Source organism: Mauremys reevesii, linkage group 18 (genome assembly GCF_016161935.1).
Source record: "Mauremys reevesii isolate NIE-2019 linkage group 18, ASM1616193v1, whole genome shotgun sequence".
NCBI lineage: Eukaryota > Metazoa > Chordata > Testudines > Geoemydidae > Mauremys > Mauremys reevesii.
In genome coordinates this window covers 26,421,313-26,438,130 of record NC_052640.1, presented here as the reverse complement: position 1 = coordinate 26,438,130, position 16,818 = coordinate 26,421,313, and the positions used below count along the sequence as shown (strand labels likewise).

At 42.8% G+C, this 16,818-nt stretch overlaps 1 protein-coding gene across 2 annotated transcripts in view; it reads left to right on the top strand.

The window, feature by feature from the left end:
- TPCN1 (two pore segment channel 1) overlaps nucleotides 1-16,818 on the top strand; it is a 57,908-nt gene that overhangs the window by 13,325 nt on the left and 27,765 nt on the right. For both annotated transcript variants that reach the window (XM_039504562.1, XM_039504563.1), the window contains exons 2-7: nucleotides 8,723-8,853; nucleotides 12,076-12,252; nucleotides 13,594-13,707; nucleotides 14,236-14,366; nucleotides 14,932-15,020; nucleotides 16,697-16,731. In XM_039504562.1, the coding sequence (XP_039360496.1) occupies nucleotides 8,723-8,853; nucleotides 12,076-12,252; nucleotides 13,594-13,707; nucleotides 14,236-14,366; nucleotides 14,932-15,020; nucleotides 16,697-16,731 (677 nt within the window). The remainder of the gene's footprint in view (nucleotides 1-8,722; nucleotides 8,854-12,075; nucleotides 12,253-13,593; nucleotides 13,708-14,235; nucleotides 14,367-14,931; nucleotides 15,021-16,696; nucleotides 16,732-16,818) is intronic.

The following is a 16,818-nucleotide window of genomic DNA, read 5'->3' as shown; positions in this document are numbered from 1 at the left end:
GAGTACTTGTGGCACCTTAGAGACTAACAAATGTATTTGAGCATAAGATTTCGTGGGCTACAGCCCACTTCATGCGTTCGTGTACTCGTGTATTAATAAGCATCAGTGCAGCACCCAAAATGAGGCAACAAACAGCACAGATGCATAAGGGGGTTGTACATGTCTTAATGCAATAACTGAGGTTGCTTGGTTAAGATTTTATTTTCGTCTTTGCTCTTTTATGCTGTCCTTTCCATTGTTTTTTCATGTGAAAATTCACTGTACTTGCCACAGGGAAACAAGTTTGGATAGGAGATGGTTTGTAAAAGGATCTTTCTTATGTTTTTATCATTTGAAATTGTTTACAAGTCATTAAACAAACTGATTTAATATTAAGATGTAATGTGTACATCGGATAACATGGTACCTCCTACTACAGTAGTGCACTAGGAGCACGGTTGTACCAAAAATGAGAATTGTCTTTGGTTCCCTAGAACATTTTAACGTTAGCATACCAATATTTTAAGTATGTATAGCACAAACATTAACGCAGATACCATAGACTCATCTAGTCAAACAGTGCAGTTTCTGGGTGTGTTTGTTTGTTTGTTTGTTTTTTGATATGAGAAATTAGGCAGCATGGTTTATAAAAGAGGTGATAATATATTTAAAATAGCTTTCCATGCTGGAGAGGGGGTCTGTTCATCCTTCAGCATGTATATTCAACTCCCATTTAAAATTTTCATAATCCAGTCGTTTGGATGTTAACTTGAGGGTGCCTCATTTTTATGAGGTAATTGTATTGTGGACTAAACACTGAGGCAGAAGGCGAGGCTGCTTTATAGTCCTGGTTACAGTTATTGTTAACAGGAAGTACCATCCAGTTGTTTTATGCTAAAATAGCTGAAAATTAGATCTTTTTGAGACAGCTGCATTAAAAGACACTGAGGTGACCGCATTATTTTGTTGCCTATAGAGGGTCTGGGGGGTAGCTAATGATTGGCAGGGATTTGCATACTTTGTGGCTGCTAACAATTGTGATTGGCTGAAACCAACCATTCTTTTTAATGACACGCTGTCTGCATATCATGCTAACCTTTCAAGTCAACATATTATTTCTCTTGAAACATCGTGGCTTGACAGTGCCTGTCACTGGGGAAACGCTGTATGTTCTGGGCACCAAAATTACAATAGTAATTTGTTCAGGCAGCTCTAGATATCTTTTTTAATCCCTGCTCCAGATGGATCCCATGCATGCTTATTGCACTTACTATTTAAGGTGCTCAACCTATAGGATCCAGGTACCATCATATGAATGTAAAGTACATCAGGTCTTCTCCCAGACAAGACCATGGCTCTCCTCCCCTGCCCCCCAATAACCAAGCCACTGGCTCAAAAAACCAAAACCTAAACAAACCAATAAAAAACCTCAGGTGACTTGCTTCCCATAGTGCCCAGCAATGATTGTTCCTCCTTCATCTGGGGTGTGTGTGTGTGTGTGTATATATGTGTATATATGAATAGGAGAGGGAGATGTAAAATGTAACTGGCAAACAGCACTGGTGAGTTGTGCTCTCATTGGCCCACACTACATATACGATGGTCAGCTAAATGTCACATTGGCAGTGCTTTCCAGGTGGGTTTCAGTGTTGTCTCCCACGGGGTGAGACTAGTCTTGAAATGTCGGAAGTATAGACTATCGTGACTCAGACAGCATCTGAGAAGAGCGAGCGCAGTCTCTTAGCTGGAGAGTCCAGGAGCAGAGAGAATTCCATCAAGATCCATGTTGGCATTTGGAAAGCAGACTTCTTCATGATGCTGATGTAACTTCATCGCTCCTAATGCTTCTTCCCGTCAACAGGCATCACCTCTGTTTTTGCCTGGATTGAACTCTTATTTTATTCAGGTCTCTACTTCAGGCTTTGGGATAGAAGGGCCTCTGTACTGTTTTGCATTTAAGCAGGATGTTGATCTACTACAGTCCCATACTTTCTTGCAGTGTCTTTCCAGTGGCTTCATGTGTTTGAACAGAAGGACCAATAGTGCTGATCCCTCTACTGGTAAGGGCTTTCAGAGAAGAACGGTCTCTGACACCTCTCTGAAAGAAATGAATGAAGCCTGCCTAGTGCAATCACATCCATCCTTACCAAATCATTAGGGGAGGTAAGGCCACCAGTAAAGCCAACAGCATTAGCCAGGATGTTTGAACTTTGTCCATAGCTGCAAGGAGATCGATCATCAGAACAGTCAGCTGTCTTTGTGCCTGACTGCAAGGGATCCAAAATATTATAGAGAAGGAGATTCAGATGTTTCTGGAACTGTTTCCCTACTCGAGTGCCTGTCATTGAGTGCTAATGGATGCATGCCTCCCTCAGGGGAGCACTCCTGATCTGTCAGCAGTTGATTCAGACAGTCAAATATTCCAACATGATGGAGGAATGGTGGGCCAAAGTAGATAACTGAGCACTGGCAAATGGTAACAATGCAAACACTGAAGATAAACCTCAGATTGAATGGAATTTTGAAGTGGGCATATGTACGGAAAATGGTAGGTAAGATAGCAATCAAAAAACCCTGATAAGGCACATCAGTGATACCTCTAGGAGGTGGCCGTACTAAATGGCTGTTAATTCCTAGCAAGGGTTTGTAGTCAGCTGAGGAGCTAACTAGAAGCAGCTTAAGGCTATTTTGCTTCAACACCTTAAATGGTGTGTTACATCCAGAAAAGAGAAAGTCACAGGGGATGTGGTAAGCAGAAGCCAGGCATGGAGATCTGGGGAAATATGAAAGAGACTCTTTATATATAACTTTATATTTATCAGTTTGCTCGTTGTGGGGAGGAGGGGTTTAAAGAAAAACAAACCACCCTACGTCAAAGAAATGCAGTTGAAGACTTTTGCCAAATTGATATCAACTTGGATTGAAATGCAGAATGGTGAAGGAAATTTGTCCCAACTCACAGGGGGACTTCCTTTTTCATTGCTCCGCTCCTCGTTCTGTCATATGGACCAGCATACTTAATGCTAGTTTACACATGGCCGTGTGTAAGTTGTGTTGGCATTGATCCATTTCTGAAAGCTGCGTACCTCTTGCCCAAATCTCAGTGGCAGAAGTTGCTTACGCTGCTGACCAATGGCAGGGAACTTTGTTTACTAAAGGGAGCTGTTTGGCATGAGGAAAGTTTTCTTTGTGCCCCTCCTTTCTCTCTCATTTTGTTTATTGTTAATGATGGCATATGGAAGCTATTTACACTGGAACATGCTTTGCTCTGGTGAATGAAAATGTTGGAATCCCTGCAGTATCGTTCCAGATGCCTTGTGTAAGCAGGCCAGGGAATGTCTGTGATAAGTTACATCAGTGTAGAGGAAATATTACCATCTGTGTGAGCAGTTCAGCTGGCTTATTTCTTTGCGCCCTTTGTACTATGAACTTCCAAACAATGTTCAGATGTTTTTGGTGGGGAGAGGAGGTCCTTTACATGGATCACTCAGCACTGTGCGGAATCGTTTCCCATTAGCAGTACACTTGTGGGGGTGAGCAGATTCTGGTGCGTGCCAAGAAAAGAAGGGGGAAGTACAAATGAGTCCTTGCTTTATAACTAGAATTAATTTTAGAAACTCTTCATCCAGTGGCTAAGCCTTCTGAGAAATCAAAGCATCCTGTCTCTGGTATGGCCGGGATGAACTTTTATCTGGAGCCTTGAGCCACTTTCCACACAGGAACAAATTGTTTTATTTGTGGGTTTTGTTTTGCAGAGAGTAAAAGGGAATCTAGTGTGTTTAGCTTTTCTTAAAACTTTGAGTAAGCTCTGAAGGTGAAAAGAAACTTTCAGACAACAGAGAGGGGAGAACTTAAATTGTTTGACTCTTCTCCTTCTGCTATCTCCAAATATCCTGCATCTGTGTCCTGAGGCAAAGGCTGACATGCAGTGGTGGAAGCAGTCTGCTATCCACTCTTCCGAGAGTCCCGTGGAGAGATCCTCCTATCTGACTGAGCCTGACGCTAATGGTAAATGCCGTTGGGGCTGTTCCACAGCATGATCGGAGCAGAGTGAAAGGTTGCATTAGTCTGTGTCATTGTTATCGGGGGAGCAGCTGAGGAAATTAGCTACCTGGATGGCTGCCAAGCGAAAGTCAGAGAGTCACATTTTAAATGTATTAGTATTCTAGCCAGATGATACTAGTGCCTTGGGATTCTAGATCAACCTTCTGGAACCCAAAGGGAATAAGCAGATAGAGTAAATGGAGTTCTGCAATGGGACACTTCACTAATCAGTTTTCCATTCTGTGTGAGACTAGCATGGAGATGTTTGTTTTGGGTAGAGAGAAGACATAGCAGTCTCCAAAGTTTTTGTTTCTGACTCATGGCTCTGAGAGCTGTTGTTGTTTTTGCACTTGTTCCCCCAGGGACATCTCATTTGTATTTCAGCAGTGAGCATCTTGTGTATGAAATGTTGGAAAAGTTTTTGTTTAACCCAGTGCTGCCTTTTCTTTCCATTCAAAATGTTGGTGTGACTAAATTGATCTGACCTTAGATTTTGATGCTCTTAAATCTTGTGGGTATTGTCAAGTTTTGGTGGTGGTGAAATATTTTTGAAGAAGAGAAATGAAATAAATCAGTTCTGATATTTTGAAAGCCTTCCAATCGTTTTAGGACTTGTGTCAAACTGGGCAAGTCTGAGTGAGTGGATGAGGCACCTGGACACAAGCGCAGCCTACAAAGGAGCTGCAGTCTATGAAGTAAATAAAGTGAAATTGCTTTCAAACTGCAGTTGGCCCATGTGTCCTGGTGATATTTCACAGTGGTGAAAAATAGGAACGGTATAAATATACTTGTCTCCAGAAAGTAGCCATGTACTCTCAGCCAGTTGATACCAGCAGTTAAGAGGATTTTCACAGCTCACCCCCTACCCTCAGTTCTGGGTCAATTTTTACAGCTTCTCAGAGGTCCCTTTTTATCCCTAACATCCTGCCATAGGTCAAATGGATGTTTATTGCTAATGTGTTGAGTTCATTTTTGAGTTTCCACTTCCGTTAATATTTTGTTTGCAGGATACATTTTCAGAAATTTTGTTCTCATGGGTGTTAAGCAAATTATAATAATGTATTTAGCAAAGACACATATTAATGCATTATTAGAATTATGAATTTAAACACTTAAAAAATGCAGAAGTAGTAGGTGCCAGTTACAAAACTGTGTGTAGTCAAGGCAACAAACTAGGTTTCCATTATAATTCTGTTTCCTTTGCATGCTAATAACTTTTCTAAACATTTCACCATTCTGGGCTTGAAATTTCCATTTTAGTCTCTGCTCCAAGAGAGAGGGGTGGGTGGGTGTAACTGGAAAAAAACCCTTCATTCATTTGGGTCGTGGGATGAAGTTTGGACCTTCTGCTGGGCAGAGTTCCCAATGAGGTCTTTTGGGCTGGGGATTTGAAAATATAAAGTTTTTCTTTTATATTGACTGAAAAATGTATATGTGCTGAGAGGTTAGCAAATACTGATGAAACCATGGTCCCTCTGTAATTCCACTAAACATTCTCTCTGACCAGGATACTTGGCATCTTCTCCTGTCAGGCTAAAATTTACATAAGGAAGTTGGTCTCCTTGAAATATGCACACACGCATAATCCTTTTAAACAATAATAAAGCAGATCCCACAATTAAAGGTCTCTAAGAAATTTTTGCAGATTATAATCTTTCATTTAAAAAATGCTGCACCTGTCGTGGATAAATAGAAAACTTTGGGCTTCAGGATTCTGTAGCATTGCATTCATAGAAGCTTCAGTGGAGGAGAGGATTAAATAGTCACCAAATTCATCCACATGTTAAAAAAAAGAAAAGAAAAGAAAAAAGAATAGACTGACTGAACATGGCATGTTTAGATCACTTTGAAGTCTGGGATCTCAAAGCTTTTTATAGTCACTCTGCAGCTGTGTTTATGTTCGTTTGATTCCAGGTTAGAATGCAATTGTCATGCTGCATTGACACAAGTGCTGTCAGTCCCTTGCATGCCATGTCCTTATAGGCAGTTACTTTCAATTACTTCTCCTTGGTGTGTTCCAGAATATTTGTCAGGTCTACCCCGGTGCTTCCAGAGGGGTACTACAGGAACTGAATCATCAGTTTTATGGGGTTATTCTGGCATTTGAGAAGGACCTTACTGCAAAGTGCCTCAGCAAATCTGCATGAACATTATAGCAAAGAGAGAAGAAATGAAAGCACAGTTAGTCTCATAACTAGGGCCCTACCAAATTCATGGTCCATTCTGGTCAATTTCACGGCCATAGGATTTGAAAATTAGTTAATTGCATGTTTCCAGATGTTTACATCTGAAATTTCAGGGTATTATAACCGTGGGGGTCCTGACCCAAAAGAGGGTCATGGGGGGGAGGGTGTCCAAAAGCTGTTGTAGGCGGGTTGTGGGATTGCCACCCTCACTTCTCTGCTGCTTTAGACATGGGATCTGAAGGCAGCATCCCTGGAGCTTCCTGCAGCCACAGGAGGTTGCCGGAGGTGTAGGCGGGTCTGATCCTCCCCCGTGCTGGGAGCGCCCCAGCCAGGGGCTCCCAGCTGCTAGTTCCAGCCAGGGTGAGTTGGGACAGGACTTGCTCTTCCCCTGCATGGCCACTCTCTGGGGGAGATCAGACCTACCTACGCCTCTGGCAGCCTCTTGGGCTGCTACCCAGTCCCAGAGCTTCCTGCAGCTGCAGGAGGTACCTGGAGGGTGGGTCTGATCCCCAGCATGGCCACACTTGGAGGGAGAAGAGCAAGTCCTGTCCCTCCCCAGCCCGGCTGGGGCTAGCAGCTAGGAGCTCCTGGCTAGGGTGCTCCCAGCAGCATGGGGGAAATCAGACCCACTTCCAGCAACTTCATGCAGCTTGGGTAGGTATCCAGAGGCGGGTCTGATCTCCTCCCCAGAGTGGCTGTGCAAGGGAAGCTGGAGAAGAGGGCATGGCAGGAGCCCTCGGTTGGCACGCCCCCTGCAGCCCTGTCCCTACCCTACAATAGCTAGATTTCATGGGGGAGGTCTGATTTCATGGTCCGTGACACTTTTTTCCACAGATGTGAATTTGGTAGGGCGCTACTCCTAACACAGAGGTTAGGAATTGCTGCATAGAAACTTTGAAACAACAGGACTGGGGCTTTTGTAGAGGGAAATCCAACTACTTCCCATGCTGAGACTTGGCAAAACTATTCTTATGTGTACCTCTGTAAGGAAACTACCATGGAGGAAGATTGACCTTGTAGTTAAAGTACTGGACTGGAACTCAGAGGAACTGGGTTCATGTCTTTGCTGTGCCACGGGCTTCTTGTGTGACCTTGGGTGAGTTACTTAGACCTAACATTTTAAAAAGGTGACACGTGAATTTTTGGTACACCTCTACCTCGATATAACGCTGTACTTGGGAGCCAAAAAATCTTACCACGTTACAGGTGAAACCGTGTTATATTGAATTTGCTTTGATCCACCGGAGTGCCCAGCCCCATCCTCCTCCACTGCTTTACTGTGTTATATCGGGTGGCGTTATATCGAGGTAGCGGTGTATCTGTCTTGTTTTTGGGTATCCAAACCTTAAAGGAACCTCATTTTCAAAAAGGATTGACTGAGCAACCATCAAAAACTTGGACATCTGCAATCACTGATTACTTTTGAAAAATTAAGTCTTAGCCTCTCTAAGCCTCCGTTCCCATCTGTAAAACAGGGATAATGATCCTGTTGGACATGGGGGTGTTGTCTTTGTTGTAGTGCAATTACAACCTCCATGTCAGGAAGTATTTGGTTTTCACACATGCCCACCGACAATGTCACTGTCATAGGAAGTTTGCTATGTAGTGTCCCATAACTTGTTTCCTTGTTTTTTAGGGTTTGAGTTGGGGAGGAAATATTGCAGTTATCCCTAATACCCTTTTTTATACAAGGATTTTGTCTATGGAATCTTATATAAATGGTAGAGCACTCTTTAATCTCTAAAGAGCCACACAAACAAAAAGACCCCAAAAGTTTTAAAGTAACCTAGAACAATGAAGATAGACAATTAACTTTTTCTCTTAGGCTGTAAGATGGGGATATTGATATTTACTTGTATTGTAGGAGTGTTGGGCAGATGAATTAATGACTATAGAGCACTCTGAAAATATAACACTGTCTATCAATGTTAAGTATTATGATTTAGTTTCTGTTGCTTGCTGTAGCCCATTACTCTTCCTTAGTCTTCCCTAGTATTCGGTCTAAAAATAAAGTTTTGCAGTATTTTTGTTTTGGTTTTTTTCTGGGTTGCATGCCCCCTAAGAGGTTTTCAGAAGTTTGCCATCTCCTCTTAATTTGTTGCTCTTTATGGTAGAGGTATGAACCTGAAAGCATTAATGTCATGAACCAAGAGACAATCTTCTTATCTTAAATGGGCAGGTGACTCTGTTTTGGGAGAATCTGGCATATCCTATTTTAAGATGCTCATGTTCAAGCATTCAGAAGTCCTTAACTGCTGAGTTCAAGAGAGCTGATCATAACATGCTAGCTTTTGAAAGCTGCTTCTTGTGAAGAATCATTTAGCCAATGTCTACATTGTCACTTTGTGTTCAGGTGTCACTTGATGCTTGTCACTTGTCTTATTATATGATACCTGACCTGCTTGTGTTCCAGACAAGGCTGGTGCATTCTCCCTGATCAAATTGGGCCTACTTAATTGTACATATCTATCTCTCTCTTCCCTCTTCTCCCCCTCCCCCCACAAATCCTACAGATACAGATAGAGGCAGCTATGACATTGTTAATGATGTGTCTAGCCCAGCAACAGGGGACTACCATTCTCAGCAAAGATCTGCTAGACACAACTGGGAAATGAACTACCAAGAGGCAGCAATCTACCTCCAGGTGAGGCCTGCTATTCAATGTTGTGGTAGAAGTATCCACCCTGTATTTAAAATTGTTCATCAAAGGCTTGTGAACAGGGGAGCAACCCTTTGATGTGTAAATTGGTAATGTGGACTTTTAAATCATAATCATTATTAAATATAGAAAACTGTATTTGTGAAGTTTCGAGGTTGCAGGGTTGATTCTCTATATGGGAATGTCTCTTTATAGTTAGAACAAAAGATGAGGACTTGGGAGATTTAGGTTCTATTCCTAACTCTGCCAGACTCACTGTGTGATCCTGAGAAAATCATTCAACCTCATTCAAGTCTAATGTGAACTCATGTTTATCTTGGAAGTTTGCTGAGTTAATACATTGTCTGTCTGATTATGACACATACAATAGAGATCCAAGAATTATTCTTGTTGCTGTCTTGACCAATTGCCATATTGATGATGTCCTTGAAATGAAGTAGACATAACTTAAATAGCACTCAGATTGTGTATCTGAATTAGCAGCTTCAGGCTAGAGTTTGCTATCTGAATAAGAGGGCTTAGCAGCCCGAGAATGTTCTGAATTGGTTAGTTACCAAAAGGCAGAATTTGGCTCTTTTTTTTTTTCATTCTGCAAGTTTGTTTTTGGTAAGGCTTGGATAAGAATGCCCTGCTGACGTAAAGCTAGCTCTGTCCCTGAGTGGGAGCTTGTTTCATCTGGTTTAGGTTTTTTGTCTTGTTTGCAATCTGGATCACCGAACTGACTGTTAATATATTAACAGTTAAACAGAACATGAGCTTGCACTTAACTATTGAGAATTGGCTCTTTCCTTGTGAGATGACTACATGGGATGAAGTTCTTACATAAGAACGGCCATACTGGGTCAGACCAAAGGTCCATCTAGCCCAGTATCCTGTCTTCCAACATTGGCCAATGCCAGGTGCCCCAGAGGGAATGAACAGAACCGATAATCATCAAGTGACATCATCCCGTCACCCATTCCCAGTGTCTGGCAAACGGAGGCTAGGGACACCATCCCTGCCCATCCTGGCTAATAGCTGGACCTATCCTCCATGAGTTTATCTATTTCTGTTTTGAACCTTGTTATAGTCTTGGCGTTCACAACATCCTTTAGCAAAGAGTTCCTCAGGTTGACTGTGCATTGTGTGAAGAAATATTTCCTTTTGTTAGTTTTAAACCTGCTGCCTATTAATTTCATTTGGTGACCCCTTGTTCTTGTGTTATGAGGAGTAAATAACACTTCCTTATTTACTTTCTCCACACCAGTCATGATTTTATAGACCTCAATCATATCCCCCCTTAGTCATCTCTTTTCCAATCTGAAAAGTTCTAGTCTTGTTAATCTCTCCTCATATGGCAGCCGTTCCATACCTCTAATAATTTTTGTTGCCCTTTTCTGAACCTTTTCCAATTCCAATATATCTTTTTTGAGATGGGGCGACCACATCTGCACACAGTATTCAAGATGTAGGTGTACCATGGATTTATATAAAGGCAATATGGTAATTTGTCTTATTCACTATCCCTTTCTTAATGATGCCCAACATTCTGTTCGCTGTTGACTGCTGTTGCACATTGAGTGGATGTTTTTGAGAACTATCCACAATGACTCCAAGATCTCTTTCTTGAGTGGTAACAGCTAATTTAGACCCAATCATTTTATATGTGTAGTTGGGATTGTTAGCTCACATTTATAGTGTCAATCACCTCTTAATGGAAAAACTGTTCTGTGGACCTGACCTCATCTCCCACTCCTGACCACAAGTACCAACTTCCCATCCATAATTGCTTAACATCCTCATAATAACTGCAGCAATTGCTTGCCTTACCTAGAAATGTAATGTTACGGACATATTTAACAGTCCCAGTTGGAAAAAACTAGCCAGCACCAGGTGACAACTTCAGACAAACCAGCAAGTGCTCTGCAGGTCACCACTGGTCCATAGTGTGCGAACCTCTAGTTTAAACAATAGAAGTGGCTGCTTGATGGTCTTCAGGGCCGGCCCCAGACCCCAGTGCGCCAAGCACGCGCTTGGGGCGGCATTTTGCCGGCAGGGCGGCAGGCAGCTCCGGCGGACCTTCCGCAGTCATGCCTGCGGGAGGTCCACCGGAGCCGCGGGACCAGGGGACCTCCCGCAGGCATGACTGCGGAGGGTTCGCTGGTCCCGTGGCTCGGATGGACCTCCCACAGGCATGACTGCGGAAGGTCTGCCGGAGCCGCCTGCCGCCCTCCCAGCGCACCCTCCGCAGGCGCGTCTGCAAGAGGTCCCCTGAAGCCGCGGGACTGGCAGCGCGCCCCCTGCGGCGTGCCACCCTGCTTGGGGCGGCCAAATTCCTAGAGCCGCCCTTGATGGTCTTACATTGAAAGACTGAGAGCTATTTAAACATAAGCTCACTGGAACCACAGCAGTCTTTTTCTTACGAGATAAAGTACTAATAAAGCTCCTGCTGTAAATCGGTTGCAAGCAAACTGTTGGAGTGGAGTAACTGAACTTTAATGTTGTTAAGATCCTGAAGCAAGAGGGAATGACACATCAGCGTATAGACTACTTTAATTTTTCATGGTCTCCAGCTTCCCACATTCCTTTCCAGAATGTACTGGACAGTATTTGTGTTCTACAAAAGGATGTTCCTTGCACAATCATTTTGTGAGGTCACGATAAGAAACCATGACTGTTAACCAGCTGGCCCTGAGCTTATCTGAGTTCTTTAGAGTTCTGTCCAGGATAAGTTGATCAGTTTGATGTGGGAAGTCACAAATGTGGAAATAATTAAAAATAAAACCCCAGAGTTTATTTGAAGTGTTAGCTAAGTTTCTTTGGCTACCCTGCAAAATGACCTGGACACTTCCTTTTCCTAAGAAACTAGTAGCTTTCTAAAAGGGAAGCTCACAGCTCTTAATGTATTTTGTACTACTGAAATATATATATACACACACACGAAAAAATGGGGTGTGCCTCATGTATAGTATATGCAATGTTACCTACTGGTTAGAGCAAGGCCTTGGGACCCAAAGCTTCTGAGTTCTAGTCCTATCTCTGCCACTTGAAGAAGACACTTAACCACTCAATGAATCAGCTTACCAGTCTGTAAAATGGGAATAACACTACTTCCCTCACAGGGCAATTATGAAACTAACTCGATGTATGTAAGATTTGTGTTCCTTGGTTGGAAGGTGCTCTTGTAGTGTAAAACATTAGTAATGTTGCTGCTATTATTATCTACAGGAAGGAGAAAACAATGATAAATTCTTCACCCACCCTAAGAATGCCAAAGCGCTGGCTGCCTACCTCTTTGTACACAATCACCTTTTCTACCTAATGGAGCTGATCACGGCACTGCTGCTCCTGCTGCTGTCCCTCTGCGAGGCCCCTGCTGTCCCCATGCTTCGTCTGGGCATCTATGTACGTAGTTCAGTCAAAGAATGATGACGTGAGTGGATGGGCACAGAGAGAAGGCAGCAGCACCAGAAATACCATCTGGTTTGTTTAAGGGCATGGGGGGCGCAGAAGCAGTGTTGTTTTGCACTGGATATGGATAGAGAAGAATTCCTTTTCCATGACATCAGGCTCACTCAGGTCAACGAGCAAGACAGGACATGTGTATGATGCTTTTAAAGGCCGCCATCATCCCAGACCATACTACCCATGATGTATTCAAACAAAATCATTAGCAGCTCTTAGAATGCAAACATTTCAGATCTTTGTCCCATGGTATGTTTGAGAATAGCATTCTAATCCCAGCTCTTGCTCAGATTCCTCCTGTAATGTGGACAAGTCGTTGAAGCATTGTGCCTCAGTTTCCCAAGGGTTATAATGGATATAAAAATATTTACTTTTCCCTGTTTGTGAGAATTCATTTTAAAGTGCCTTGAAGCTTTATGGTTAGATTTTTTTCAAAGGCCTAGCCTCCCTTTCTGTGGGTGCAGTGTGTCTGCAAAAATGAATTATGAGTGCAAATCAGAGGACTTGTGTGTCTACCTCATTGTGGCTACAGATCAGATAGTGAGAAGTGCAAGCACTCTGATTTGTGAGTGCAGCTTGCACCTGCAAACAGAGAAGCTGACCCTAACAATTAAGTGCTAAGGCTTATAACCATGGTTGTTCAGGGTGCTATTTCTGATCATCCATAACTTCTTCATATATGCAAGCTCTTTCTCCATCCAGCTCTTATTCCCGTACTGCATTGGGGGGTATATGCCAACTTGGATCTTTCCCAAAAAAAAAAAAAGCCATTTCTGAGCTACATCCTTTTGAGATGTGCAAAAAGTGTGCTGAGCTAATTTACATGGAAATACTTATCACGCATCAGTAGCTCATCAAAAATGGCAAAATAGTTTTCATTGACTGTTTATCACACATTATTTCTGGGATAACACCAAACAGAAAACATTTTCAATCAAAGGTAACCCTTGTTAGAGAAAGTGCTAAGTGAGATGAGGCTGGATTTGTCCAAAGTGCTCAGCAGCTGTTGTCAGTTAATGCTGAACATTAATCTAACCCTTAGAATATTAGTGCAAGGCTAACTTTAAGAATGTTTAAAAGACAGACAGAGGACTGTTTGTTCTGATTGTGCAGATGTTTTCAATCTATATTCAGGTCTTCTATCTCTGTAGAAAAAGCTTGACTGCTACAAAGCAGAGGTTTGTTACAGAAGCCACAAGCTTCTTGAGAAGGGAGGGTAAAACTCTGGTTTCTGGAACCAGTGGAAATGAGAGGTAAAATTTACTGGTGGTCTGATTGCAGATCCATGCCACCCTGGAGCTCTTTGCATTAGTGGTTGTGGTCTTTGAACTTTCTATGAAGATGAGATGGATGGGCTTCTACACCTATATCAGACACAAACGAACCATGGTTAAGGTAAGCTGCCTGCCCCACTGCCTGACTGTCTTCAATGTTATTTCTCCTTCAATGTCTTCTGTAACCAAAGAACCAGAATAAATATTGGGCTATTAAATATAGGGCATTTGAGTTGTCTCCCAACTTGTGTGAGCTATTGTCCATGTCTGAATTTTGGGGTTCTTTTCACCGCCTTAAAAATCTCTTTCCCTGGTTATCACAGTTACAAAACTGTGGAACACAGTACACAGGGATACCAGCTATCTATGAATGTGTACCACTCAGGATACACTTTCACAACCACTCCGCGAATGCTATTCCATTGTCTGGCTGTTGGGAAATGGCATAAGAGTAATGCAGGCCATGCTTTCTCTGTCTGTGCCTGAACACTACAACTCTGCTCTTTTGCTTTTCTCTATACTGGCTGTCACACGTACAGTTCAGCCAACGTTAAGATTTTTGTCTCACTAATCGGGAATGGGGAGGGAAGAAGAGGAAGTTACCTTTTGTAATGCTGATCACTTCCCTTTTTTTTCCCCCTCCTTGCAGACCTGTGTGCTGTTAGTGCAGTTTGTAGAAGCAATAGTGGTTTTGGTGCGTCAGACCTCGCACGTCCGGATAACACGAGCTTTGCGGTGTATCTTCTTGGTGGACTGTCGCTACTGTGGAGCGGTCAGAAGGTGACTGGCTACCTGGCCAACTGGCTGATTCCTGCAGTCATGACTGAGAAGGAGATCAAACTAAAGCTTTGTGATTGTCCAGGCCTTTTTCATAGAGACGTGTGAGAGAGCAGAATAGTAGCAAGGCAGTCTCAGAAATGTTACTGTACCTTTTAAGTCTCCTGTTTTGGCCCTATTGGGAGGCTGTATGTCTTAACCCTGCAGAAAGAAATTGACATGGTGAAACTTGTATCACATGCATTACCTGAAAACTGACTGCAAAGAAACTAAATATGGCTTGGAAAATTACTTGATGTTCTGGGGACCATGTAGCATTGTACTGCTGCATGGGAGACCTGGGTCTAGGGAATGAGTTTGAGATTCTTATTTCTCAGAGCTAACAGAACTTATTGTGCTAGAAATCCTGAGCATTCCATTCCCAGTCATTGAAGTCAGAGATGGAAAAAGACTGACTAGATTCTCCAGTTTATCCACTTGCCAATGTAGAATTGATCTATCCTCACTTTCTGGTGCACATGCACAGGTTTCAGTTTAAAATCTGGAATAAATGTTTCCTCCTTTTCAGAAACCTGCGACAGATCTTCCAGTCTCTCCCTCCTTTCATTGACATCCTCCTCCTCCTCCTTTTCTTCATGGTGATTTTTGCCATCCTAGGTAAGTTGCCTTTGTGAAAAGTTAAGCTATCTGCTTTCTTGTATGGCACCTTGCAATAATTGTCTATGTGCCACAAAAGAGCAGGGGGGAATGTAAAGCTGAATAGACATAAGATGTCTTGATGAGTGCTTCACTTCCTTTCTGTCTGATTCATTTCATAATTATCTGGGAGATGAGGGCAGGTGAAGAGTTGGAAAACATAGGAATCAGGGATTTCCGCCCCATAAGTTAACATCACAAGTGACAAGGGAAACAGGGAACTTTGCCAAAAGGAGTTATTGTATGCTGTGTGTGCGACTTCCAAGTTCTGCTTAAGCAACTTCAGTCTGCAGGTTCAATTTAAACTTCTGAAAATTACTGTCTATACTGTGCCTTGTACAATGCCATCCTTGGAGAGTCTCAGAGAATTTGCTTTTCAGAGGGGTCATTTGAATGTATGTTAGTAAGTACAAGGAGTCTACAGTATCGGAACTGGCACTGTTTAGCATATACAATACCTTTTCACCTTCATGGTATTAGAGAGCTTAACAGTTGTGTGACTAAGTATGCCAAGGAAGGTGAGCTTGTGGCACACAGTGCCTCTTCTGCAAAACAGTCACTGCCCAGACTAAGGGTCAGCCAGTGTGTCCAAGCTTATAGCATGCCAGGTCTTCAGTCAAATCATGGGACTTTGTGAAATGAAAGCGTGCTCTCTGGGTCTCTTGACCCTTTGTAGCACTAGCTGGGAAAGGCTATGAGGGGATCTTCAACTATGGGGGCAGGTGCCAAATCTTTGGACTGAAGAACCTCTTGCTGTTTTGGAGAAGGGGAGAGAGAGTAGGGGAGAAAAGGGAATAAGAAAAGTGGGAAGGAGAGAGGAAGCAGAGGTTTGAGAAAGGGAAGAGAAAATAAAACCAAACAAGATGGAATAAAATCAGTAATGAAAGCGGGGAAAAGAGGGATGGAATGGCGAATCAGGAAAAAAGGATTCACCAAATCCTGCTGTCTTCTGCAGAAGCATGTCCTAGAATCATAGAATATTTAGGGTTGGAAGGGACCTCAGGAAGTCATCTAGTCCAACCCCCTGCTCAAAGCAGGACCAATCCCCAGACAGATTTTTTGCCCCAGTTCCCCAAATGGCCCCCTCAAGGATTGAACTCACAACCCTGCGTTTAGCAGGCCAATGCTCAAACCACTGAGCTATCCCTCCTTGTCAGTGCTGGTGACAAGGGCATGGGCACCTTTTTGTCTCCGTTAGCCACCTTTTCTCCTGATACCTTCCGTCTGTCATCTTCCATGCTGCTCCTTATGTTTAGAACAGTGTTCCAGATTAATCTGGGATGGGGACTGTGGGCCTGATTCTCACACCTTTTTGTCCTTTACAATTGTATAAAAATGTGTACAGTGCTACCAAGTTAGGATTCCCCACTCACTTGCACCCATTTAGCATAGGTATAAATGCTGACACAAGGTGCCTGTGCAGTGGAGAATGAGATCCTATATCTTCATCCTCTCTAAAGCACTGTGCACATGCATTTTGCTGCATACAGATATTAAATAACAGAGCATTTAGCTGATGTTCTGGAGTTTTATAGCCACGATTTGAGGATAGTGACTCTTCGTTATATTGTTGCTTGAAATTAAATGTGTTTCTCCTCCCCGCCCCACCTTCTCATTTCCTTCTTCCATTTCTCTAGGTTTTTATCTGTTTTCCTCTAACCACTCAGATCCCGTAAGTAAACAACAAATTCTTCAGACTTAGCTTTTTAAGATCCATTTGGTCATCTTGAAAACCAAATTCAGATCGTCTATATGGTAT